The following is a 26907-nucleotide window of genomic DNA, read 5'->3' as shown; positions in this document are numbered from 1 at the left end:
TGAAAACAACCATAGATCTCTCAAATAGACGATATTAAAAAGTTATTTCCATCTGCCATCTACACTAAGAAAATAAAGGTCCAAAGGAGAGAAATATGCTCTATGAAAATTCAGCTAAGCATTAGTGCAACTCCAATCACAAATTGATGTGCTAAGCTACAAACACGGACGCAACAAGTAAAGTATAAAAAGATTACTAGATAATAAGATTAGGAACTGGCCTTAGTAATATAATAAAAATGAAGTAACAAAACCTTCAAAGATATCCCTTTAAGTTTTGATAACACCTCATGGGCATGCAGACAACCAGAAAGATGGTGGATGATATTACAAGATTGCCAATCTACTACCGAGAAGTCTATATAGAACAACTCCACTGCTTCCGTCAGTCAGGAATTTATCACTGAGATATAAGATGAAAGATTTAAAGAGAGACATCAGTTAACATGTCTGATCTGCAAGACAGAAAAGTCAATATGATTGCTGAAAATGTAAAATGAAGTTCAACACTAAAAAGTACACAGTTGTATATTGTATTTACCTGAGTACAAATTAATAAGAGCTTAACGCATGTCACCTTCTCGCAATACATCGATCATATCATATATTCTCTTATTAGCCTTAGATTTAACCTGCCCGAGGACAAGAGCTTCAACTTAGTTGTTTCCTAATATCATTAAAAAACCACAAAATATATCTAAATAGTAACTGAGAACGAACTGTCTGAATACCTTCTTATGCAGAAAGATGGCAGCATCAATGGTTCCCTCAGCATATATTGAACGCCCACAAACATTGTGTTGGAACTCAAATGAAACTCTGATAAACAAATTTATTTTTATGTGCAGCGAAGTTTTGGAGGTACTAGAAACTATTATTAAGAAGACTTAAATTTTTATGGGACGAGAAATTACGTCTCATCAGGTGAAGTGAGATGATATAGGTGAAATGCATGCCCTGCCAGGTGCTCTTCAGGTACACCAACCATGTCAAGTTGCTTCTTAGGGTCTCTGATCTGTTTTATCTGGTAAACAGGAAAAGGAAAAGGATTGTAAAATATATATGTAGCATATCAATAGAAAATCAGAACATGCTGTCAAATGTACTATAGTTTATAACCGTGTGCTGTTTTTTTCTACACAATAAAAGCATCATCACAACACGTAGTGTTGGAAGCATCAATATTTTAAAAAATTTAGTCAAAACTGACTAAAACTATCAATCTAAAGCTAGCTGATGCTATTCAGGCAGGCAGATAAAAGCTACTTATGGTTTAAGACAGTTAAATATTTTGAAATACTAACATCAGAATTGGTTATATAGGACAGAACATGTTATGGTAAAATTATGCTTTGAATTACTTTCAAAACAAAGATTTTAGAATTTAGAGGTTTATGACAATGTTACACCAAGAAACATTAATAAATAAAGAACCCATGATGGCATGATCTGTAAGTAATATATCAAAAAAGGAGTGCCAAGTGGCATGGCCCATATCAAGTGGCATACCTGCACCACCAACTTGGCCATAAGTTTGCTCAGATATCAATTTTTCATTTTTCAATTAAAAACAGAAAAATACAGGTGAGTACATGTTTTGAAACCAAAGAAACTGAACCTAGGATGTGGTGAGTGATGTTCCTTAATTAATCAAGCATTTAAAACTAGATACAGGGAAATTAGGAATCAAATTTCAGATGAGAGATGTGGTAAACTTATTTTCCTAATCATTTCAACATACATTTGAACAAACTATGAATCTTTATGAACTTTGTGAAACATTGGAAAACCGAGATTAGGATTAAGTAGGTCGACAAATTTTCATCTCAATCCAATTTTCTTAGATGTCCATTAGCATGCTTCCAGTAGAAGGAAACTTATTTTAAGACAATATGTAGATTTAAATGCATATTTCCATATGTTATAGCCCAACTGATATGTATTAATTCAATGGATAGCAAGTTAGGCCATTTAGAGGAGAAAAAAGAAGAATCCTATTCTAGGGCATGTCAAACCATACCAATGGCCATGCAATGTGCCCATCATTGATTAGCAAGGATTGTGCTTGTGGCACAAGAATCTGATATAAACCAAGTCAGAGTTTACCACCTCATCTTTTGGAGATGAGAGTTATGAGTTATGATGGTTTTGCGAGCTCATATTCAAGATCCATTGGAGGACAATGCTGCGGAACATGGCAATTAGGATCTCAAGATGCAGCAACACCTTTTATGCCATGCATCGGAAAGCGTCCAAATTCATGATCCTTGGCCCTCTTCTCCTTGGCCCATGGAGAGGATGAAGTGGTTTGGCCCGGTGCGTGAGTGCGGTAATGGAGATCTGATAGGTTCCGGACTGACAAATCATAATAAGCAACACCACAGCAGTTTAATAGACCAAAAGAGAAGAAATCGACAAACCCTAACCCCCTGGCTAATTTGGCCAACTTGAGAGAGAAGAAAATACTTTATGGCCTTCCAAAGTCAAAGTAAAATAGCATATATAGTCCCCTAATCAAACTATCTACTTAAGGAAAGAAACAAACCCAAACCCAATCAAAATTTACCATCACTTTTGGTCCCTGAGTAAGCAGGATGTGATAAATTTGTTTAGTGAGTTTTATTGAGGCAAGTTGGAATCTTCAGAGCCTTAATTATGCTATGCTTTATTTAATTCCTAAGAAGAATAGAGCTAAGAAGATAGAGAAGTTCAGACCTATCAATCTGCTAAATTGCAGTTATAAGATTGTGATCAAAGTGCTTACAAATAAACTAAGTAGGGTAATTGGGCAACTGATAGATGATTATCAAAATTCTATATAAGAAAAAGGAGATTTATCCTTGATGGCATGATGTATGCCCCGATGAGTTGATATGTGGAATAAGACGAAGAAATGTGATGGCATTTTGGTTAAGTTGGACTTTAAAAAAACCTATGATAATATTAGATAGGATTTTCTGGCTGATGTTCTTAGATGGAGAGGGTTCCCTGAAAAATGAGTGGATTGATTTCAAATAGACGGAGGACAGAGGATGGAAGACTGGCCGACCTGTGTTTGATAATGCAAGCAATGTCGACGAGATCTTCAACTGTTAAATTTAATGGCGAACTTGGCAAGTATTTCAGATGTAAAAAAGGCTTACCGTAGGGGAATCCTTTTTCCCCTAACCTATTTTTGTTGGTGCCAGATAGCTTGAACAGGATGATGATTGAGAAGGCTAAACAAAGTGGTTTGATAAGTAGGTTTGGGAAAGATATCAAACAGAGAGGGATCATCAATCTCCAATATGTTGATAACACTTTGATTTTAACAAAAGGTTTATAAGAGGGAGGCTATGGTGCTGAACTTTATTTTTTTTTCCCAACTTTAGGCAGTTTCAGGACTGAAAATAGTTCTGACAAAATTTGTTTGATCTATTTGGACAGTGACCACGACAACGGCTTGGAATTTGCTATGCTATCTCTTGGAGGTAGAAGTACTCTTATCAACTTGGTTTTAAGCTCCAGTTACATATATTATTTCTCCTTTATATGCCAGCTTGGGTCAACAATAGAATTGATAAAATCAGTAAGTACTTTTCTGTGGAAAGGAAGTAGTGAAGAGAAGAAAGATTATTCTTTAGTCAATTGGAAGTTGGAAAAAAAAAAAATAAGAGTACGGAGGCATAGGGATTACTTATTTACAGGTTATGAATAATGCACTACTTCCTAAATGATGGTGTGAGACTGTTGAATTTGGAAAATTAGCCCTAGGCTTCTATTGTGATGGAAAGATATTATAGGAAATTTAAAGGGGACTCTTTTAAACTAGGTAATTCAAATAGAATTTCCCCCTTTTGAAGGGGCGTTCTATAGATAGGTGGGATGTTCAAAGCTGGGCTCAGTTGGCTACTAAAGATGAGAAAAAAATTAAATTATGGACTGACATCTGGATTAATGAGTGAGCTAGTTTTACTAATTTATTTGTTGTGGTGCAGGATGAGGTTGTGGTTATTGCTGAGGAATGGGATGGTCATACCTAAAATCTGAGATATAGGAAATTCTGATTCTTTACTGTTGGAAGAGCAACAGATGATTATAATGTGATTAGTTGTGGGGCTCTAATAAATCCCTACCAAAACTGTGGAAGATGAAAGTACTTGTTAAGGTCAGAGACTTTTTGTGGTTAGTCTGCCATAATCAAATATTGACTAGGGATAATTTGCTGAGAAGGGGGTGGTCCGGAAGTTCACAATGTGTGCTATGCGCCAAAGATAAGCACGTGGATCATCTTTTCCTCAGACGTATGTTATGCAGATTTTGCAGCAGATGACTGGTTTTATGGGGATTCATATTTGTTCTTACAATAGAGAATTAAATAAGAATGTTAATGTAACACCCCAAAATTAAAAAAAAAATAGGGAGGTGGGGGACCCAGGCCTGCGCGTGCGTGCGTGCGTCCCAACACCCTGCCACCCCGTCCTCTCCTCCTCCTCCTTCTTCTTCCTCTTCTCTTGCCGTGCACACAACATCCCCAGCCTCCCCTATTTCTTCTCCACCCTGCCACCCCTCTCTCCCTCTCTCCTCTCTTAGGTTGCCGACGCTGGAGACAAAGCCCCGGAGCCGACGGCTGACGAAGCCAACCGCACGACCCCTCGGTAAATCTCCTTTTCTTTTGGTTGTTTCCTTTCTTTTGCCGTGCCTTACTCCTCTCGGCCGCGTGGCTGTGCCGCCAGTGCCGTCGACCTCGATGGTGGTCGTGCCTCTCTCCTTGATTTCCTCCCCTTCCCTCCCCTTCCCTTCGGCGAGCCACCCACCTAGGGTGAGGGCCGCGGGCCGCCCGACATCAAGGGTGGGCTACCGGTGGCATGGGCCACCAGCAGCGCCGAGCCCTTCTCTCTCCCCCCTCTGTCTCCTTCCCTCGGAAGGAGATGCTGTGGGAGGGTGGGGGTTAAACTAACCCCTACCCATCCCCTTAGTGGGTTGTGCTGAACCGCAGCCCACTAAGCCCAACTTTGGTGGGCAGCAGACCGCAGCCCACCAACCCAATCTTGGTAGGCTGCGGTTGGACTGCAGCCCACAACTAGCCTTGGTGGGCTATGGTTGGACCCCCAGCCCACCTCATGCAACCTTGTGGGCTACAGTTGGACTGCAGCCCACCAAGGCCCCCTTGCCTATTAGGTAGGCTTAGGCCTAACTCAATACCCCCACCCCAGCCTAGCCCATTTGGGGTCATTTGGACCCTATAGCCCCATTTCTCTATTCCACCTGATTAATTAGCCTAACCACCCCCTAACGATAATTTATTATCATCTAAATAGTGTGAATTTTAGGATAACATAGAACTCACCCTAAAGGACCCTTTACTCATGTATATGCCTAAACCTAAATTTCCTAATAAGGTAATTAATTCTATTAATTACCTAATTTTACGTATGGTTTTACTTGCGTGAATTAATAAGATTGACTCTGCGTGAGGAGGATTTTGGGATTCCGGAGGAGCCTGCTAGCTGAGGATATTTAAAGTCCTGTGGAAACCCCCTAGGCGAGTAGAGTTTATACAAGTCTAGAATAATATAATTACAGTTATTATACCTTCCATGACGCTGTAGGAATGTTAGTATTAGTACATGTATCTAGTGTACTACGATATATGCTTGACATGTGCAGTTATTGATAGTTTACTCCTTATGATATTATAAGAATGTTAGCATATGCATTAGTGTAACGACGCTCTACATGTATTATGTATGATAAACTCTTGCATAAATATCTGTTGTGAATATAGAATATAATGATCATGATGACTATGAGATGTCTTATACACTCACAGACACTACACCATTTCCACCTATCATTAGTAGTCGGGTTCTGACTAGGCAGTACCCCTACTCACTCAGTCCGAGGTTAAGGATAGAGTGTATCTTATATGACTATACAATTAGCGGCCTACACCTGAGGTCGGGAGCCTATATAGCATTCAGGTAGTTATACTGCATGATCAGAACTAGATTATGATGATAGAAGAACATGATTGTGAGGCGAGGATATATCTCTAGCGGTACCCAACGACACAAGGTTAGGGCGTCCGTTGATGAGCCGAGGGCTCCCAATTCTCCCGCTAAGGGCGGTGATGATTTAGAGAGAGTGAGATCTGGGCTCACGATCGGGGTCCTTAGTCTGATGGCTACAGACAACCGATCACTTGCAGTGTCGCCATGCATGTGTGGGTGGCATTACCGCTAGATGTGAATATATTCCCCCCTCGATGTATGAGATGATGGATGGTTATATGATGGATGATTTTATTGAGAATATCTACCATGTGTGGTGAATAGCTCGGTGAGCTATGATAAAATTTGATTAATGCCTTGGTGAGCATGAAATGACTAAACTAGTTTTTATTGCTATACATAACATGTAAACACTATGATTGAGATTTGTATGAATAAAGAATTATATCAAGATTTATATTTGTGTGGACTTATCCGGATATGATTAGGAGTTGGAATGTTCTAGGATAGTGACGTGTAGTTTTTATTGATTGTATTGATTTAGTAACTTATGGTAAGTCATTTAAACAAGCATATTGTTATTGCTGGCAACTATAGATATGCATTGAATATGCACATGTGATTTCATTGTTATAGATTGTATGAATTCTACTCACCACCTCTTGGAGGCATCATTTTAGAGCTAGGAGACGCAGGTGTGGGTAGTGAGGAGTAGTTGCCTTGTTATTTCAGTTATGTCTATTAGTTGTATTGAGCCCCTACGAGGGCGTTATAATTGACGTTGTATTTTGGACTTTAGAGTTGTACTTTGGATGTGTATCTTGAAGGCTTATTGTGGCCTGTGGAACTTGTATTCGGACTCTTATGGTTGAGTTTATTTATGGTATGTACCAATATTGCTATGTGTCTTGTGAATACCTATTACTGACAGGTCATGTGATGCACAGCGTGGGGGGATTTCTCCACGCGGTTTATACGTGTATTTGAAGGTTTGGGTGTTTCAGTTAAGAACTAGTTAGCAACTATTGTTTGGAGTACCTGGTTGAAGAGGATTAGGAGAAGTTTTAAGAACTATTCAAACTCTTGGAGGGAGCTCTCTTAAATTACCTCTTTTTCTTTGCTCGGCAGAAATTCAAGATGAAGAGGGCTGCAAAAGGGCTAGGAGGCTGCTACTAGGAGATGCAATGGAGGACCCTGTGACAACTAAAGATAGTCTTTAGAACTGCTGTCTGTGTGCTATATTTTGTCATTTTGATGTGTCGTTGATTAGTTGCTTTACTGTTGTTGGACTTTGGATGTTAAAAGTGATGTAACTTGTCTTGCTGGTCTGGTGCGAAGGGTAGGTGTTTTGTGTTTTCAGGGGAACTTGCTGTGTTGTTTGGTGTGTTTTCTAGCCTTGTGATAGGCTTTGTGGTGGTGTTATTTTGGTTGTTGTTAGGAAGCTATCTGTTGTAATTGGGGACACTGTACAGGTTTCTTTGCGTTGACTTCTATTTCAGGGGAAATTGCTGTGTTGTTTGGTGTGTTTTCTAGCCTTGAGATAGGCTTTGTGGTGGTGGTATTTTCGTTGTTGTTAGGAAGCTCTGTTGTAATTGGGGACACTCTACAGGTTTCTTTGTGTTGACTTCTATTTTGTGATGGAAGTTAGTTTTTAAGTTTCAATAAAACAGGGCTGTGGCCTTTTTGTCAGAAAAAGAAGTAACCTTATCTTTTTTCAATAGAACCTGGACAACTGCAAACATGTGGAAGTACTATATCAAATATACAGAACTTCATCCTATAATCATACCCAAGGATTTAAGTGCCACCAGGAACCACTCAAGCATGAAGATATTGAGATTAAAGCACATAATGTTTCAGAAGTTCTTACTGAAATACATTGTTTCACAGACAAAAGCTTATCTTCAGTATAAGCAGTCATTATATTTGAAAGCCAATTACTTGTCTTCTATCAAGAGTTGTGAAAATAAATTCAGAAATAACTGATGGGATCAGAACTAATTTTGGGGTTGATTCATATGGCAATGAAATAATTAATGAAGTAAGCTGAAGAAACCTACCAGTTGACTACAAAAAGAAAAGATGAATATTAGGATAGAGATAATGTTCTTAAATACCTCTTTCAAATCAAATGATACACCTAACTTTTGAAAGCAGGAAACAACAGCTTTAGCTGTACCAGATGTGTCCAACTTGTTTGCCTGATGCGACTCCATCACCTGTCAGAAGTTTCAATTCAGCAACTTGTGTAGGTAAGACAGCATAAAGATAACACAAAAATCTATGAAAAGAAATCCAAGCACAGAAAACTAAATTTCTCTTCAACAAAACACAGACAACCTATTTTATGACTAATAGCACAATTAAGGGTCATCATCAAGTTCTTATCTTATGTGGGGCCTCATTTACAATAGGTAAAAGATCAAGCAAGTGAAAATCCTTCGTGGTGAACAATTCATGTCCATTTTTTCCAGACTATGACATTACCACGAGCCCCATTTGAATGGTAGATAGATACCGAGTCCACAACTAGTGTCCCATGTTGCCCCTACACAAGTCTATACAGATATTGTAAGTACCCTCCCAAATTTTCCTTTCATTTCTTTTATCATCTCCTTAGATAAGTTTCAGGCTCTCATATCCTTCAACAACATCCTAAATTTAGTTGATATTAAGGATTGCAGGGCCAATGGCATGTGCCATGACAAGACTAGATATAAGTGTGACTCTGGCACATTGGCATGCAGTAGCTTGCTTCTAAATATGTTCTTGAATGTCTTAGGTTCCAAAATAGCCATTAAAGCTTACATTAGAGTCTTCTAACATTACATAATATTGTAAAACATCTATTTTGTTAAGATTAGCAATTATATTAGTCAACACATGCATTAATTGGCATTAGTTAATTCAATTTAGGGGCCAAAATTGTTTCAACTTTCAAGAATAGATAGAAGATAGATCTACCAGGTTAAGAGTACCAAAGGAGTCGAAGTAAATGATCTATCATCTACCCTTTTAAATTTTCAAAATTTACATAATTCAAGAAAATTTTGGGGAAAATAATATCAAATAATTTCTAACTGCAGAAATTTTAAACAAAAATTGTAAAATTAGTGTTCAAATCAAACCATATAGAGTCAATTTAACATATGCCGGCACCAACCTTGTACCAATTTAAATAATTTTGAGATATTAATTCCAGTTTGAAATTTGGAGCAATGAGGGAAATCACATTTTCCCCCAAAGCCTACATTTTAGAGTATCTTATATAGATATAGCACAAAATGTTATCTCCACATGGAATAATTGAATAACCCTTACAAAATCTAGCTTCATCTTGCTACCTAAGATGATTTTTAATGTTGGATTTGGTTTCTAAACCAAAGAAAATAGGAACAGTAAGTAAAATATATTATTTGATGAGAATTGAAATTCCCATCATTGGATCAAGGCATCTTGCCATCAGTCATACTTATCTTAGGTGGTGAAAATTTCATTGCAATCATAGAGGGATAGCTAGCTATTGTGCTGCTTCGAACTAATAAATTCTTCAGTTACAGAAAAGTCTATCGAAATGCTGAACTTCATTAATATATTTGTTTGAGAGAATTATTTTTGCTTCCTTACAGGACTTCCTCGGATATATAGAACTTGCTGGTATTGCTATACATAATATCATCAAAATCTATTTGACCAATACGTGCCCTGAAAGGCCTAGTATCAACTAATACCACCAAAATCTGATCAAAACTATAAGTATTCCGAGTTTTGACCATGGATTCAAATTGGCATAAAAATATCAGTATATTATCATCGGAATCATCATCAAATTCTAACTCAACATCATCCTCATCATCTGTTTCTTCATCCGACTCAATTAATTGCTCATCTAGAGAACTGGAAGGAGTGCTACTAGTAGTAGCTTGAGTAGATCTAGTGCTCCTCCTTGATCTTAAATATTCTTCGGCTCCTGATGCTTCTGTCACCATCTCCTAAGTTAACCCTTCACTTGAAAAGACCTCTTGCTCTACATGATTATTATCCAACCTTTCCCTTGCATTATTTCTTTCTTTTGAAACGACTAGATCCTTCATTCTTGCATTAAATTGTACATAAACAAGATCATTTAGCCTCTTCACTTCAAATCTATTTCTTCTTTGAATGAATCTAAAATCATCAAATCAAAGACTAAATCAATTTGATAATAAAATTCATCAATTTAGCTTAGTCAATACAATGATTAATGATATATTACCTATTCAAATGAGCTCCAATTTTTTTCACATCCTAAGAAGCTACATGTTAAATTAAGAATCTTAACCGCCGTATATTTCAAGTAAGAGGCACCGGCTCCATATACACTCCACCAATGAGCTATAACCATAAAAATTAAAAAGTAACTTAGTAACATACAAAGAATAAAACAGTAAAAGACATGTTTTACACTTTTACAACATATGCTAATTAATAATTATTACCTGGGTTGAATTCATCATTGTTAACTTCTCTTGTTAATCTTGCTAGTGGTCTCCCAAGTATCCCAGTGGCATCCTTATATGCTTTCATCTCCACATTTGAAATGTGAATTTGAATGACTTGATTTGGATAAAAGTTCTCAATACAACTAAGAATACCATCTATTACATTAAAGTCAGTTTCCATCTCATTCAAATCTCTATAAAAATAGTATTGATTTAAGTAATATGCAGCAGCGTGGAGATGTGTATCAAGCTTTCCATTTGTGTAGTGATCAATTGTATTTAGAAAAGGCTTGGAAGATGTCTCATTATTATTGAAAATATTCTTTATTTCTTTCTTAACATCTTTCAACCCACTATATATGAATCCCATTGGCGGCTTTCTTTTACTATCAACAACTCGTAGCAACTTCACCAAATGAGTGAATAATTTAACTGCTAATAACACTTGCCTCCAAAATTGGTTATTGAGGATAGTAGAATAAACCTTTCTCCTTTCATAGTTTTTGACCATTTGCAACTTAAAAATTCATCGGAAGTAAACATAAGCCTTAATTTTTCTTTCTTCTCCAAAAGACCCTGTAATATGAGAAATGAACTGGCAAATCTTGTAACCCCGGGTCTTACGATCTCCCTTTTTTGTGTAAACTAACGCATCAAACTCAACATTTTGTGATGTCCATAAATAAACACAGTGATTTCTCTTCCACGTTCAATTGAACCCTTAATCCTTCCTTCCTTTGATATCATCTCTAACATCAAATTTATACAGTGGGCAGCACAAGATGTCTAATATATATGAGGATAGTTTTGTTTTAGCAACCGTGCAGCTGCTAAATTAGCAGCAGCATTATCAGTCACAACTTGAAGTACATTTTCCTCTCCCATTTCCTTGATACCCTCAACAACAATATTGTGAATGTATTCACCTGTATGTGAATCTTTAGAACAATCAAATGAACGTAGAAAACTAAACCCTAGCTCACAATTGACACATAAATTCATAATGCTTCTTTCTTTTCGATCTGTCCAAGCGTCAATTAAAATGGAGTAGCCATTTTTCTTCCATGCAGCTCTATGGTTCTCCAAATCATCATTTGTTTTAGCCACTTCTTCAAAAGTGGCTCACGTAACTCATGCATAATTGCCGGCTTGAACCCCGAACCATACTGACCAACTGCTTCCATCAATACATGAAATGATTTATCAGTAACAACATTAAAGGGAATGCCACACTTATAAACCCAATGAGCTAAGTATATTAGCACTCTATCTCTTTGTTCTTTTGCAAAAGTACATTTTATACTTGTCTGTACCATCTTCCCCCGCTCTCTAATTGAAACTTTTGGATCAATAAATGTGTATTTGTCTAAAGGACATCTACTTTTTAGCCTTTTACTTCCAACTTCTAAAATTTCTAGATCTTCCCTTTCTCCAAATATGTTTACTTTTGCTCTCAATTTTGCTTCCTCTTTTGATTTATCCTCCTTTCTCCTTTTGTTCCCCTTTATATGTTGTTTAATAACTTTTTTACCTCATCTTGTAGCTTTTGGACAAGGCGCAATATCACCTCTAACATGAGCAATATGCTTCTTGAATCTACTATTTCCTCTCTTAGTAATCTTCCCACAAAATCTACATTTCACCGTGTTGGCATCAATTTTATTTGGTATCCATATTGCCACCCTAGATCATTGGAGCGAACAGGCACAAAAAATTTAGATAAAGTTGACCCAACCACAGACGGTGTTTGAGAGGAATTAGTAGTCATATTTGACTACCTGTATTCTATAATGAAATTGGGATGTGGATTGAGCACTATTCGACCCGTATCAGATCCGTTTTCACCCCTACTTAGCACTTAGAATTTAGGAAAATTGAAAATGAGAACCTAAGAAAATTAATGGCCCCCTTTTATTAGCACCACATTTCCTAAAAAATGGCATAAAAGATAAAAATCATTTATTAAGTACAAAGTAGATTGCAACTGTGTTCCTCACTTGTTTTTCAGTGGATATTTAGCATACATCTCTAATAGAGTTGTTACACTTCAAAAGGAAAAGTAATGCGAACATCAATGACATTAATACTATTCCTCATTCAAGAAATTAATCTTCAGTCAATTATTTTTATTATACATTTGTTATTCATGGTGTTTAGAATTATATTTACTTTTTCGCAATTGTTTAAGGTGTTATTCACTTATTGTCATTTGTAAGGCATATAAGCCAACTTTTTACTCAATCGGGGTTAATAAAGAAATGATTTTTTTTTCTAGATCTCCAATGAGAGTTTTGAGTGTGAAACCCCATTCTTGTATTCGTGCATCATCCAATAGTCTATAATTACTTAAATCAACCTTCTTCTCTGCGATAAGTGAGCAAAAACAAAAATCGCACTAGAAAGAATTTTGAATTTTCAAATTTCAACTTTTCAAATTTTTGAATTTCATGAATTTTGAATTTTTAAATTTCAGATTCTAGTTGCTTATGCTTTCCGTGGGATTTTAACGAATCTTTTTTTCTAACCCTCTCAACAAATCCTAACTATCCAAAAACTATCAAAGCCTATACCAAAGTTTGAATTCTAAATTTTTCCACCAAAGTATCAAATTCCCCTTTCTTTTCTTCCTTACCATATCTACCAAACTTTCAAATTTTAACTTACTCACAAAATACCAAAATTATCTCACCTTCTCTAACCTAGTAAACTCAAACCAACCTGAACCCAAACCAACCTAAATTCAAACTAATTCAGCTTACCAACTCAACCTTATCCAAATCTATTAGCACCTAACCCAACCCGACCCATTAGCCTTAATTCCAACCCCGTTCCCACCTTAACCGTAAGTCATCTTCAACCTCAACATAACTAAACCTACCTTAATCCTAACCCAGTCTCTTCCTTCATCAAAATCCCCATAGCCAGCAACTTCTCTACCGATATTGTCATCGTCAGTAGTGCTCTCCACTAATGTCGTCATCACCCGTGTCGCTCTCCATGGACGCCGACATCGCTAGCCCCGCTCTCTGCCATAGCCAATGCCATCTTTGAACTCCGTTGCCTGCTTATAGCCGCCAATCCTTATCCATCACTGTCGCGTCCCCATCAACTTCTTATCTCGTCCCCATGATCGGTCCCCTTTCTTAAACTGATGACAATTCTTGACATCATGAAGACTTGCGTGTGAAACCCTAGCTTGGGGATAAATGAGTGAAACTTTAGCTTGAGAGTGAAGGTGTGGAACATATCCCTAAGCATGATGATACTTGGGTTGATTGAGAATGGTAAAAGCAATCTGAATGCTCAAGCAATATGAGGAAAGTCTCAGTTCATTGCTCGAAATCACCAAGGACAAGTCTTATCATTAGAAAAACTTGGGTGTGAAACTTTTGCTTGAGGGTGAAAGTGTGAAACCTATCCCTAAATATGACGATATTTAGCTTAATCGAAGTGACTTTGAGTGTTAGAAAACTGTGAGACTAGAGCAATTTGAATGTTGTAAGAAAACACGCTCAACAAAATCGAGTTCTCTCCCACTCAGAAAGTAAGATGCGAACATCAATGACATATTACACAGGCGTATGTATTAGTGCAGTTCCTCATTCAAGAAATTAATCTTAAGTCAATTATTTTTATTATACATTTGATATTTATGGTGTTTAGGGTTATATTAAGTTTTTCGCAAACGGTGTTATTTGTTTATTGTCATTTGTAAGGTCTATATATAGGCTAGCTTTTTACTCAATCGGAGTTAATAAAAAAATAAAAAAATTTTGAGATCTCCGATGAGAAATTTGGGTGTGAAACCCTAGTTGAGAATGGAGGTGTAAAACCACGTTCATTTTCTCTTTCTTTCACTATCATCGTTCCTAAAATCCTAAAGATCCAATTATTTCACATCAAAAAAAGGCAATTCTTAGGCAAATAACATACGCTAACCAGCATGCCATATGAAAGGACAAGTAAAATAAGAATTTCAGAACACCTAAGAAATACTTAAGAGAAATTCAATGATCACAAAGCTTGAATTAAAATCTTGAGAAAATTAAATAAATATGCACTTGGCATTTATTTTCTGCTAAGCTAGCATGAAGTTCAACTATTTACAAGTTAGTTCTTCCATTGTAGGAAAAAAAGAACCTTTCCATCCATAATGGAAAGTCAACAATGTGGATAAATAAATAAAGATTATATGAGGGCCTCAATTTGGCAGGTAGAGGAATGTCTACAATGGGCAAGAAAATGCAAAGAAAAATACTTTTTTAACTTAAAATATCCACTAATGGTTCTATAATTAAGGAGCAAAATATTTTTAGTTTGCAAGCATGCAGAGAAGCAGTTCAACAGGATATTATTAGAAATTTAAAACATTCAATGAAGTGCACATTACATGATATCAGTTTTTTTTTATTTCTTCCCAGAAGCAGTAAATCTGAACTCTGATGTTTCATATATGAGAATCTCAATAGTAAAATTGTACCTCCAACTTATAACCTGAAAAAGCCCCAGGAAACTGCTTGGCCATGATTTCCATGGCTGCAAGAAATGCGACAACCTAGTGCAAAAAGAAAGGATAAAACCTCAGGAGATTAACGAGGCATCTCTACTTTACATTTCTACTTTACATCTCTATTTATCAAGACTAAACATTACCTGCTTCCCCATCTGTGGAGATATGACTGCATAAGTATTTGTATCTTCGACAGTTTTATAAAGCTTCAGCCTGTCCCCACCAGTTGTGCCCATTACAAAGGGAACACCAAGTTTGCAATAAAGTTCAGCATTAGCTGGATATTAAAACAAAAAGGCATGCTTTAGAATGAAGCCAATCTTTTTTAACAGAACATTTCAAAAGACAATGTAAAGAACCCTGAAAATTACTTGCCTTTATTAATACTATTTATGTTGCCTGATATCACTTTAAATCAAAAAAATGTGATAATATATTGTATTGGTACCTACGTCCTTGTTTTCGTTCGTATGTAGCTTACACTCAAAAAATTTAGCATCATGGAATTAGGAATCATAACTGGCCATATACCTTGAAATACATAAAGTCTTGAACTAATTATAGCAATAACTCCAATTTAAAATAAACTCTAATGTAGAAAGTCAAGGATTAGGCAACCGAGGTCATACAAAATAAAGTCAAACAACTAATGGTTTCCAAAGTGAAACTAAAACAACTAGTACGACCAGGTGGAAAATTAAAATCCTAAATGGAGAAAACGTCCCGGTGCACCACATAAATTCACCACGCCGACCATCATATGAAAATATTAAAGAATTTGATAAGCAACAACGTTAGCTCTATAACTGGACCTACTTTATGTAGATATAATAGCAAGTGAAAATCAGAATCCATAAAGCATGATTTTACAACCCAATGTTCAACAATTTGTAATACACGAATAATATTTAGGTTTCATTATACTAACACCCCCTGAATTATAGGTTAATATTACAGTAACTCCCTATAATTTAAAACACTATAATCCAACTTCCTAAATTAATTGGTCATTGCAGTGCTACCCTTCCATTATACCGGCATCCCATTTTTTGACTAAAAATAATCACGTGTAGTTCATGTGTGGGATTTGTAAAAAATATGCCCTTAGAATATAAATATATTTTAAATTAGGGCCGAAATACCTTCTTTTACCTTCTTTTTTTCTTCTTCATTCATTTATTTCTTCTTCTTCATTCCTTTATTTCTTCTTCATTCATTTAGTTCTTCTTCTTCATTCATTTAGTTCTTCTTCTTCTTCATTCCTTTCATTTCTTCTTCCTCCACCCCGAGTCAAAAGCTTTCATCTTTGTTCAACCCCAACCCAAATACTTCTTCTTCATCAACCCCAACCCAAACCCTTCTTCTTCCTCAAATCCAAACCAAACCTAAACCCAAATCCTTCTTCCTCAACCCTAACCCAAACCCTTCTTCTTCCTCAATGCCAAGTGAAACCTAAACGCAAACCTTTCTTCTTCATCAACTCCAAACCCAACCTAAACCCAATCTCTTCTTCTTCCCCAACCCTAATCCAAACCTAAAATCAATTAAATGATGTCCAATCAATTAATAGTGAAGGGTAAAAAAGGTATTTGCATTCTCTCTAATAACAACCAATAGTAATGTAGAATATGCAACGTGGATAAGGAGAAAAGAGCAATCTGTTATTTTTATTTAATATTGTCTGCTCCGGACCCCCTATTAGTTTAGGGGTTCTTGTTGTAGCATTTTAAACAAGAAGAGGTCACTCGATATTCGCCTATAATTCAGAGGCTGTTAATGTAATTAAACTTAATATTTAACATAAAATCAAGCATGCTCATAACATGAATAATAACATAAGTAATAACAATGTGAGTAACAAACTAATAAGATGCTCAAATATCATTATGCAAAACTTCTCAATCTCTACTAAATGACATATTTCTCTTTCTTGGGTCCATGCCCGTGGATTCACATTAACAAAATATCACCATCAAGATAGCACTTGGGTCTTTTTCTCATAGTTGATCTAGTCAAGGTCACCGCGGGGTATCATTAAGTGTTAAATACACTATGTCTTTTCCTCTAGTCATTGAAAGAGATAAAAGTCAGTTTTCTTAGCTAGTCTAGGACCGTTTTCTAATCCTACTAAAGTTACCTAAATGGGTCACTATAGTGACCTAAAATAAGTTTATTCCCTCGACTTCAAAATAGACTCAAGTCACCAAAGAAAATCTTTCAACCTGATCTAAGACTATTCTCAAAACCATATACTGAAGTTCCGCTAGAAAATACATGATCAATACATTTAAACTTTTGCATGAAGAAAAAAAGAGAACAAAGAATAATATAGCAGTATAGCACAACCATTGGCGAATGAATGTGGTGCACCAGGACTCTATCTCCGGTTAGGATTTTAGTTTTTCCCTTTTAGTCATACTAGGTGTTTTACTTTCAATTTGGAAACCATTAGTGGCTTTAACTTTATTTTGTATGGCATCGATTGCCTAATCCTTGACTTTCTCTACATATGGGGATTCTTTTAAAGGACTTATTGCTATAATTAGTTCTCTTACAACTTAAAGCTGTGTATTTTATTGAGATATATGGTCAGCCATTATTCATAATTCGGATTATGACACAAACTATGAATCAAGATTAAATAATAACCTCTAAATTCTTCTTATATATTACTATTGTAATGTTCATAACTGAAATGTGAAAAATTAAAACTAAAAAAAAAACAATAGGAAGGCACCTTTTGCATATGTACCCATCGGAAAGTGCTTCGCATGTGCACCATATGAATGAAACATGCAACTAATTACTTTCTGTGGATAAATGATAGAAGTACATGAAAGTAAGTAATAAGATTTACCATTCACAGCGTCAGGTATAGTAAAGTCAACTACTACAACATTCGGGAATTCATCAATTACTGAGGAAAGGACATGTTCTGTTTCAGATGGGTCATGTATCTGGATGTCTGTACCACGAACATGTAATGTTGTACCAGGCTTCTCTGTGCTGCTGAATGAGGTAGGAACTAATTGAAGCCCAGCAGAAATTGCGGCTTCGGCAACAGCACTCCCCATCTTCCCACTACAACTATTCACCTAATAAAAAGAATTCAAAAAAGATAAGATGCTTGGATGAAAATGAAAAGATAAAAAAAAAATTTCAAACAAGTTACGCTTTTTATAGCTTGATTGAATTTCAATTTAATTTAGCTATTCTTTGGATAATCTATTTATGTTCTACATGGTAGAATGCACATCCCCTTCAAATTAGAGAGGATAAGTACATTTTTTGGTGATCTAAGTATGTTTTATATGATAGAAAGTAGTTTGGCTCCTATGTTGCATCACTAGGAAAGCATCCAGATTCAACTATTCAAGACATAAGTGAATAGTGAATGAATACATCTAGCTTTGGTACCAAATTACACCATGCCGATTTAGAAAATAAAAATCACAAAGAAGCAATCTGTAATGATATGGATATGGCAATGGAAGATATATCTATAATCTATCAGTTCGACCTACTAGAGCTTGTACACTCCGAATAATAGAAACTATGTGACATGAGGTAAGTTGCACTCATGACCAACATGAGTAAGAATAACAATGAATAAGATACTTTCCTGATGAATCTAAAGTCTAAACATGATAAAATTTTGTAGTGACCGATGGAGGAGGATCGCATACATATATAATCTCTCATAACCTAGAATTGCTTAAAGCATTAAACATAGTATTGCAGATAAAGTAAGGACACCTTATACAATTCGCAGATTTATTTATTAAGGTAATCTGCAAGAACCAAGAGGTACCAAACTTACAATCTCACTAGAAAATCCCTTTGTGATAAATGTTTCATGAACAGCGAGGGAAAGCCCCCAACATGTAGTATCTATTTGTGAACTACACTAAAGTGGATGACCATAATACACTAAAATTTAACTTTTCTATACAATCAGCATACTATAATAACGTCAAAGAAATTTCTCAACTAATAAACTTGTTTCACTTTTTGAGGTAAAAGCTTTTGCCAAGTTTTGAGATATTGGTTTAGGAATCAGGATCAGCCACCTAGAAAATTATATATATTAGGCATATCAGTTGTATTGGTCATCGTATTAAATGTTTCAGCAGTAGATTATTTTTTAATTATGTAAAATGCTAAAAATTGTTATAAAATGCAGGAAAAATCTTTAAAAATAAGAAAAATTATAGAAAATTATAAAATAATAAATTGCTCGCATGGCGTCTTAAAATTGAAAAATGTGAAGGAGAGAGAATAAGAGAGAGAGAGAGAGATTGATTGGAGAGAGTATAAGAATAAGAGAGGGAAATTGATATGGTTCCACCCGGAACCGAGCCAAATTGGGGCGTGGAGACCTTGGGCTCAGCGCCTAAAGGCTAAGTTAAGAAATTTATCTTAGATTATGTTTTCTTTAACTACTTTTAGCTTATTTGCTTCTTAGAGTTGTAATCGGATAGATCTCAAGCCTAATCTTTTGATTTGGTGCATAGTTCCCAGTTCCGACCGATCCCGACTGGAATCCCGAAACGGATCGGGATTGGCCATAGCTGATCCCGATCCGGGCCGAAATGGCTGGTTTCGGCCCTGCTACTGTCAACTGCATCTAGCTGCTGCAGGCCAACTACTGCCTGCTGAAGGAAAGAGGAAGAGAGAATTAGGGAGAGAGAGAGTGTGTGAGTGAGGGAGGGAGAGGGGGAAAGATAAAAGAAAGAGTGAGGGAGAGAGTGGGATAACTCAGACTAACAGTTAGAGGAATAGGAAAGAAGAGAGGGAGGAAGAGATTTGTACTTTTTAGGCTTTATATATGAGTAATTATTATTTATTATTTTCTTATAATTTTTTCTAAATTTTTAGAAATTTCTTAATATTTTTAAATAATATTTAGAATTTTATTTAATTAAAATAGTCCGATCCGATATAGGCGGCCGATACAGCCGATATGGCCGATACGGCCAATACGTATCGTTTTTCGGAAGGCCGATCCCAATCCCGATCCCGATACTGATTTTTGGAACCTTGATTTGGTGCATTAGGGTGCTGGTTTAAATCGGTTAGACCTAAGCTAATAGTAGCTAGGTTGACCAAGTCAATTAGGGAGCCACTATATAACATGTGGTGCGCCCCTAATCCGAACTATCTTGGATTATTGATTAATTTGCAAGATCGACTTTCTTCCTCCTCGTTCAACGATCTCCAAGCCACGGGGCCGACTACCCGCTGCCTACGTCTGTGTCCGACCGCACTCCCTTGACCCTAAGAAATAGCCCATACTTCTCTATCATCTTCTCTACCGACCAAAACCACTCAACATCACCACCACCCACCATCTCCATTACTGCTCTACCCTAGGCCAATCACTACCACCACTGCCTCGACCTTCTTTCCACGATCCATTCTAATTCATTCCTCCATCCCAAATCTATCAAAACCCAAAACCACACTACCATCTAACAATTGGGTCTCTAGTTACATCTTAACTTTGACAATCCGTGATAACTCTAACTTTCTCCATGAGAGTTGGAATCCAATTCTGTCTACAGATTTGGACTCTCAAGTCTCAACAATCATGGGAGTAGGAAGACGTGAAAGATGGAGAAAAGAAGGGCATCATATAGAGATATTGTCGAGAGCGGGTGAAAGGTAGAAGAGCAGTCGCTAATGAGCGAGAGGAGAAAGGGAAGAAAATAAAAAAATGAAAAACAAGAAAGACAGAAAGATAGGACTCACCAAAGACGTTGTATGTCGGCGGAGGTTGCTAAAGTCATCGAAGCCGATCACCGAATGTCAAAGTCTTGGGATTTACCGATCACTACGAGGGGAAGATGAGTGGGAGAGATAGAGAGAGTAAAATGTGAGGGAAGAGAGATGTCAAGAACATGAACTATTGATGTCCCTGATCGGATCCGGGTCAAATTTGATCCCAATGGACTGGATCCAAAACAACAACCTGATGAGTGGGATAGGTTATTTCGGTCAATCTGAACGATCCATGCCCACTTCAGCTGCATTTCAATTAGTTCAACTAATCCTCACCTAAAACCAGTCAATTGATTAGTTTCAGGGTTGAAGCACGAAAATTTACTGATTTCGAGGTTGAATCATGATCAGCTAGAATTCCCTTCCATGAGTATAACCAATATTGAATAAGAATGGCATGGATGTGCGAAGTTGAAACTTGACAAGTACTTCCATGTTGGAAACAAAATGTATAAACTATACCCATATCCTAAAGATAGGAATTAAATCCTTACAATCTAACAGACTGATATGAACTCTGATGTGACGAATTCTGAGTAAAAGGAAGATGAACTACCAAAGGCTGACGTGCAAGTGGAAAAGGAATGCTACAAGATGATAGTAAGGTTGCCTTCAGCTATTAATCTTGAAATACAGCAACAAATAAAGGAAAAATAAAAGAGAGGTGGTCCGAAAAAGGAAACACATAATAAATAAGAATGTTACCTCCAAAGTTATGACCTCAATAATAGAAGAAGTGCATTCTAATGGATTCGGAAGAAAGATAGAATAGTTGTTTTCAGCTTGAGCTTGGACGTAGCTAAAGCATTAAATAATAACAGAAAAAAGGCGTGTCAGTGGCATGGCGCGTGCCAACAGAATTAGGCATTCCAATGTGCTAGTGGCACACTAGTCCATCAAGCACGCCTCGTCCTAGATGTCGGCACATCACTGGCATGGCTCCTACCTTTGTCGACCAGCACGGCAATCCTTGGTGAAAATTATAGAAATAAGAGGAAGCGGGGGCATGTCAAGCATATGAGATGCACCCACTCACTAGTAGTCTAGTACATGTCAGAGATCACAATGTTTTGAAAAAAGGGGGTCCCCAATGTAGAGAGAGAAAGAAAAGTTGAAAAAGAAGGGAAGTAGAAGAAGAATAATAAAAGAAGAGAAGGAGCACGTGGCCTCTCCCTTTTCCTCCCTCGTTAGCTTAAAACCCGCAATACCTAAGCAGACCGTGGGCCCACCAAAAGCACCAAGGTTGCCCTCCCGTCTTGTGCTGACTGTATTGCCAGTTTGAGGAATAGTCGGTGCACCGCCTCACCATAGCAGTCACTGAAAAGGCCTTTCGAAACCATGGTCCTTGCACTCTTCATATTATGTTGTTGTTATCTTATGTGAGTAATCTTGATTATCTTCCCTTTGCCATTTTTCTAAACTTCTAGGATTTTCCTATGTTTTATATCATTTTTTAGTTTTAAGTAATTAAAAAATAGTATAAAATCGAAATGACTAATACAGTGGACAAAATGTCCAATGGGTATAATTTTTTCAGACGATTGATACCCATACCAATTCTGATATTCAGATCCTTGCTTTCTTCTTCTTCTTCTTCATCTTCTTCTTCTTTTCTTTGTTGTCTTTTGGATTCAAACTTATTTTTCCTACTAAAACCAAGGTTCGAATAATCGAGATCATCAGTCGCCCGGATCGGATCGAACTTTTTAATTTTCATAAAATTCTAAATATTATTTAAAAATGCAGGAAAACTTCTAAAAATTTAGAAAAAAAATTTACCAAAAATAAGAAAATAAAGAAAGAAAAACTATGGTGCAATAGAAATTGAAAAGAAGAGATTATAAAAAGAGTGAGTGAAAGAAAATCAAACAAAAGAAAGAAAACCATGGTGCAGTGAAAAAGAAGAAGAAGAGAGAAGAAAAAAGGAGAGAGTGGAAGAAATGAAAACAAACTGAGAGAGAAATAAAGTAAAAAATTATATACCGGAGTTCATTGAAGCAAGGTTCAAAAAATCGGGATCGATCTTCCGAAAGAACGATACGTATCGACCGGATCGGCTGTATCGGCCGTATCGGTCGCCTGGATCGGATTAGACTTTTTAATTACACAAAATTCTAAATATTATTTAAAAATTTCGGAAAACTTCTAAAAATTTAGAAAAAAGTTTATCAAAAATAAGAAAATAAAGAAAGAAAAACTATAGTGCAATAAAAATTTAAACGAAGAAGAGATTAGAAAGAGAGTGAGTGGAAGAAAATCAAACAAAAGAAAGAAACACCATGATGCAATGAAGAAGAAGAAAAGAGAAGAAAAGAGAAGAAAAAGGGATAGAGTGGAAGAAATGAAAAAAATTGAGAGAGAAATAAAGAAATAAATTAAAAAATTATATACTGGAGTTCGTCGAAGTTCGCCGGAGTTCATCGGAGCTAGATCTCTTCATAAGAGAAACAATGATTATATGTAAGGCGAGAAAAAAAGAAAAAAAGAGTGAAAGAAAGGAAAAGAGTAAGAAAGAGAGTGAGAAAAAAGAGTGAAAGAGAAAGAGAGAGAGAGAGTTTGGAACGGGATCGGGTTTGGCTGATCCAGTCCCGTACCAGGATAGGCCGATCCGGCAAACCATGTATCAGAGTTCGCCGGAGCTAGATCTCTCCATAAGAAAAACAATAGTTATATGGTAAAGAGATAAAAAAAAAAGAAGAGTGAAAGAAATAAAGAAAATAAGAGAGAGAGAGAGTGAGAAGAAAGAATGAAAGAGAGAAAGATAGAGAAAGAGTTCGGATTGAGCCATCCGGATCAGCCAATCCGTATCGAGATCGGCCGATCCGGCAAACCATGGCTGAAACCTGATATTGATCTATAATTACTCATAAAAACATAACCTTCAAATTTCTTTAGCCTAGTTACTTTTCCCATAAAGAAGGAAAATATGTTCGTAGATCGTCCCAAGTGAATCAAAATCTCATAGTTCCATACTAACCATGGCTTTAACCACTTGACCTAACCTAGCAAAGACCTGCTGAAATTGCTACCTACAAGAAATTTCTGCCATCATAGAGTTCAGAAGAAACAACCCAAGCCTTCAGAGCAGAAATGGACTCTCTTGATTCTTGACTGATTATTTCTGCAGCATATTAGTTTGCACTGTTGAATATTCTTGACTAGCCTTTATTCTTAATCTCCTATCAGGGATTTGATTACTAACTGCAGGAATGTACAGTCTAAAGAAAAGCCCCAAACTTCTCCTACTGTCTTCCATTTGGTAAACCAAGCATTTGTCCATCTAGCACACTCCATAAACCCCAAGACCGGAATCCATTTATATTACATTGATCCATGATTGAAAGCCAAGCATCAACCTTTGATTTTTCATAATTGTCCAACAATGATGTAAGGACCTGTTGGTTGCTAGATATTCTTTGATTGGTGGAACAAATTTAGGTGAGAAGGAAAGAGGACTGAAAAATTGGAGTGTGCTCAATGTGAAGATGGTACGCAAGAACAATGTAATAGTAGCGTAGCAGAAATTAGGCAACAGTAACTTCACTAGTAGATGAGATGGTTCCCACCCCATAGGAAGTATAAGGGAGAAAAATCAAAGATAAGGGAATGAGATTTCCACAGTCATGGATCAAAGAAAGAGGATACTCCTTTTTCATGAAACACAAATTTCAGACGTACTAAGCCACAAGGAGAATATTGATAAGCACAAAATTTCACACTCACAGGAATATCTTTTTCATACTTCCAGATCTCTTCATATTCAAAAATGTGGCTAACTCCTCTTCAGTGATCTCCAACAAACGAGTTGTTACACTTTTTTGTTCCCATCACATAACAAATCATCGGGTTGAATAAGCAAAAGATTATGCACAACCTTTTTATAGAACATCGCCTCAAAAAAGTTAAAACCTTACTCCCTTTCCTTGTCATTATTTTTCCCTTTAAAATATTCATCTAAACACAAGATCATGGATTCTCTCATTGAATATTTGGCAGCAAAACCCTAAACCCAGAGCAGGACCTCGGAACACCCAACAAGGACGAAGCGCTCATGTATTACTAAACGGATGAGTAGTAGTGAAACGATCATAAAACACTCATTTGGGATCAAAATGACAACTTTACGTTAGATCGATCAGAGAGATCAAAAGCTCAGGGTTCATACCAGGATCGGGAAGGAGACTTTCCGAGAAGCAACAACAGCAGCAGACGTTTCAAGCTTCTCATCTACGACGGATCTTACAGATCCCCTTCTTCGAGCCAGGAATGCCTGTCCTCGTCTCGGGTGTGGTAGAGGAACAATGGAAACAGCATGGGGAAGCAACGAAAGCATCTCTTAGCTTAGCTAGAGGAGGTACGATGTAAGCAATCGAGACGAGCTTCCACAGAGAAGGGGATTGAATCCAAGAAGTGAGAGTGGATGGTGAGCCTTGGAGCCGTCGCCGTCCGCCTTCGACGTTGCTGCCGTAGAGAAGAGATGGAGGGAAACGATGGGGCTCTCTTACAAGGGTTTAGATTCATTTCTTATGAATATACCGACGCGTTAGCATTTCTCGGGTCACAGCCGAGCCCGACCGCCTGCGCCAAAAATAGGTAACCCAGGCCAGAAAGCATGACTTGAGCGCGGATTTCGTGCCACTCGGCTGAGGCGCCCCGTTCGATGGATACACTCCGGTTCCTTAAAAAAAATATTTTAAGTTATAATACCAAAAGAAAAGAACTAATAACGGCTAGAAATTAAATTTTAATAGAAGGAGTAATAATTATATTTTGATGTGATATAAAATTAATATTTTAGTAATAAATAATACTAAATGTGTATTTGGACTAACTAATATTTTATACCAAATAATAGAATATCTATGGTTGGATGTAACGTAGTAGTAGTAATATATATTTATCTATGAGCAAAATAATCATTTTGGGTTACTATTAAATTGATTTTTAAAAGTAGTATGGAATAAGAGAAGCTAACTCATTATTCAACTACTGAATTAGAATAAGGAGGCTTATTTTAGAAAAATATTATACATATTTCATAAGTGAACGAAGTTTAAAAAAATTTATTCTAATTCTTTCTACTAGAAAGAAAAATCTAAAGTATATTCATAATTATTGATTGCGCATGAAAGACAAAAATACAAGGGGGCCTAATTGGGAAAGATCAGCCAAACACAGGCTAGTTAGCAAATGAGTGAAACCTACGCCTATGGTTCCCGTGGTCTCGACCCTAACTCTAAAGCCTCCTTGTTAGGTTTTTATTTATTGGCAATTGTGTACAAAATATTTTAAGTATATTCTTTCATATATATGAACTTTACACAAGTCTAGAATATCTCTGGTTTGAAGAATTGCAAGATTATTGGAGAAAAGCCATCGAGTTCACATCGCGTTCATAAACGCGTTCGAACGCGGAATCTGCGTTCACACAGACAAAGAGTCACGTTCACAAACGCATTCGAACGCGGGTACTGTGTTCATACAGACAGAGAGCCGCGTTTACAAACGCGTTCGAACGCGGGTACTGCGTTCACACAAACTGAGAGCTGCGTTCACAAACGCGTTCGAACGCAACCTGAAGAATTCAAGTTGTCGCGTTCGAACGCACTCAGGCTCGTTCGAAACACACTTGAGTTCAAGTCATGCCGTTCGAATGCACCCATGCCGCGTTCGAACGCACCAACGAAGTTTGATAAAATTAGACTTTCGTGAGTACGGATAAGACTTGGATTTGGCTCTATCTTGCGTGATCGAGAATATTTGACTAAATTTGACACTAGAAGTAATGAAGGCATCTTCTTAGGGTATTCGAATAATAACAGAGCCTACAGAGTATTTAATCTTGACACTTCTACTGTTATGGAATCTGCTAATGTTATGATAGATGAATCCACTACTGATTTAACTGAAGCTACTCCTATTTCTATTTCTGCAGATACATATGACGAAGAAATAGGAAAGGAGCTTAATCTGGAAATTGAGAATCAGGACGAGGACAAAGTTAAAATGAAACTTTTTCCATATTTTGCGATTCTCTTGGTATTCAACATGAATTTTCAGCTCTTATAACTCCACACAGAACGGGATTGTGGAAAGAAAGAACCGAGTTATGCAGGAAATGGCTAGGGTTATGCTTCACGCT

At 36.8% G+C, this 26907-nt stretch overlaps 1 protein-coding gene across 2 annotated transcripts; it reads right to left on the bottom strand.

Moving 5' to 3' along the window:
* LOC140799180 (probable 4-hydroxy-tetrahydrodipicolinate reductase 1, chloroplastic) lies at window positions 1-25345 on the bottom strand. Of its 2 annotated transcripts, none has more exons than XM_073153358.1 (9): window positions 24931-25345; window positions 17842-18079; window positions 15128-15261; window positions 14955-15029; window positions 8111-8212; window positions 915-1024; window positions 732-819; window positions 542-632; window positions 1-403 (listed from the first exon to the last, which is right to left on the bottom strand). In XM_073153358.1, exons 1-8 carry the CDS (start codon window positions 25096-25098, stop codon window positions 564-566), a joined length of 984 nt encoding a protein of 327 aa, XP_073009459.1. In that variant the 5' UTR covers window positions 25099-25345; the 3' UTR covers window positions 1-403; window positions 542-563. The 2 variants fall into 2 exon arrangements, with proteins under 2 accessions (XP_073009459.1, XP_073009460.1); XM_073153359.1 differs by having other exon boundaries at window positions 246-455; window positions 24931-25270.
* Between the last annotated feature and the right edge of the window lie 1562 nt (window positions 25346-26907).

The sequence above is a fragment of the Typha latifolia genome, chromosome 12, assembly GCF_019914945.1.
Source record: "Typha latifolia isolate L0001 chromosome 12, TyphaL0001v2, whole genome shotgun sequence".
Taxonomy (NCBI): domain Eukaryota; kingdom Viridiplantae; phylum Streptophyta; class Magnoliopsida; order Poales; family Typhaceae; genus Typha; species Typha latifolia.
Note: the sequence above shows the minus strand (reverse complement) of the source record. Positions and strands in the feature narration are given on the sequence as shown.

Excerpts from the sequence above, each read along its gene's own strand:
- LOC140799180 (XM_073153358.1), bottom strand. The coding sequence starts at position 25,098 with ATGCTTTCGTTGCTTCCCCATGCTGTTTCCATTGTTCCTCTACCACAC. Across the intron at positions 15,262-17,841 it reads TATACCTGACGCTGTGAATG|CTAATGCTGAACTTTATTGC; the intron begins GTAAATCTTATT and ends TTTAATATCCAG. Across the intron at positions 15,030-15,127 it reads CTCCACAGATGGGGAAGCAG|GTTGTCGCATTTCTTGCAGC; the intron begins GTAATGTTTAGT and ends TTTTTGCACTAG.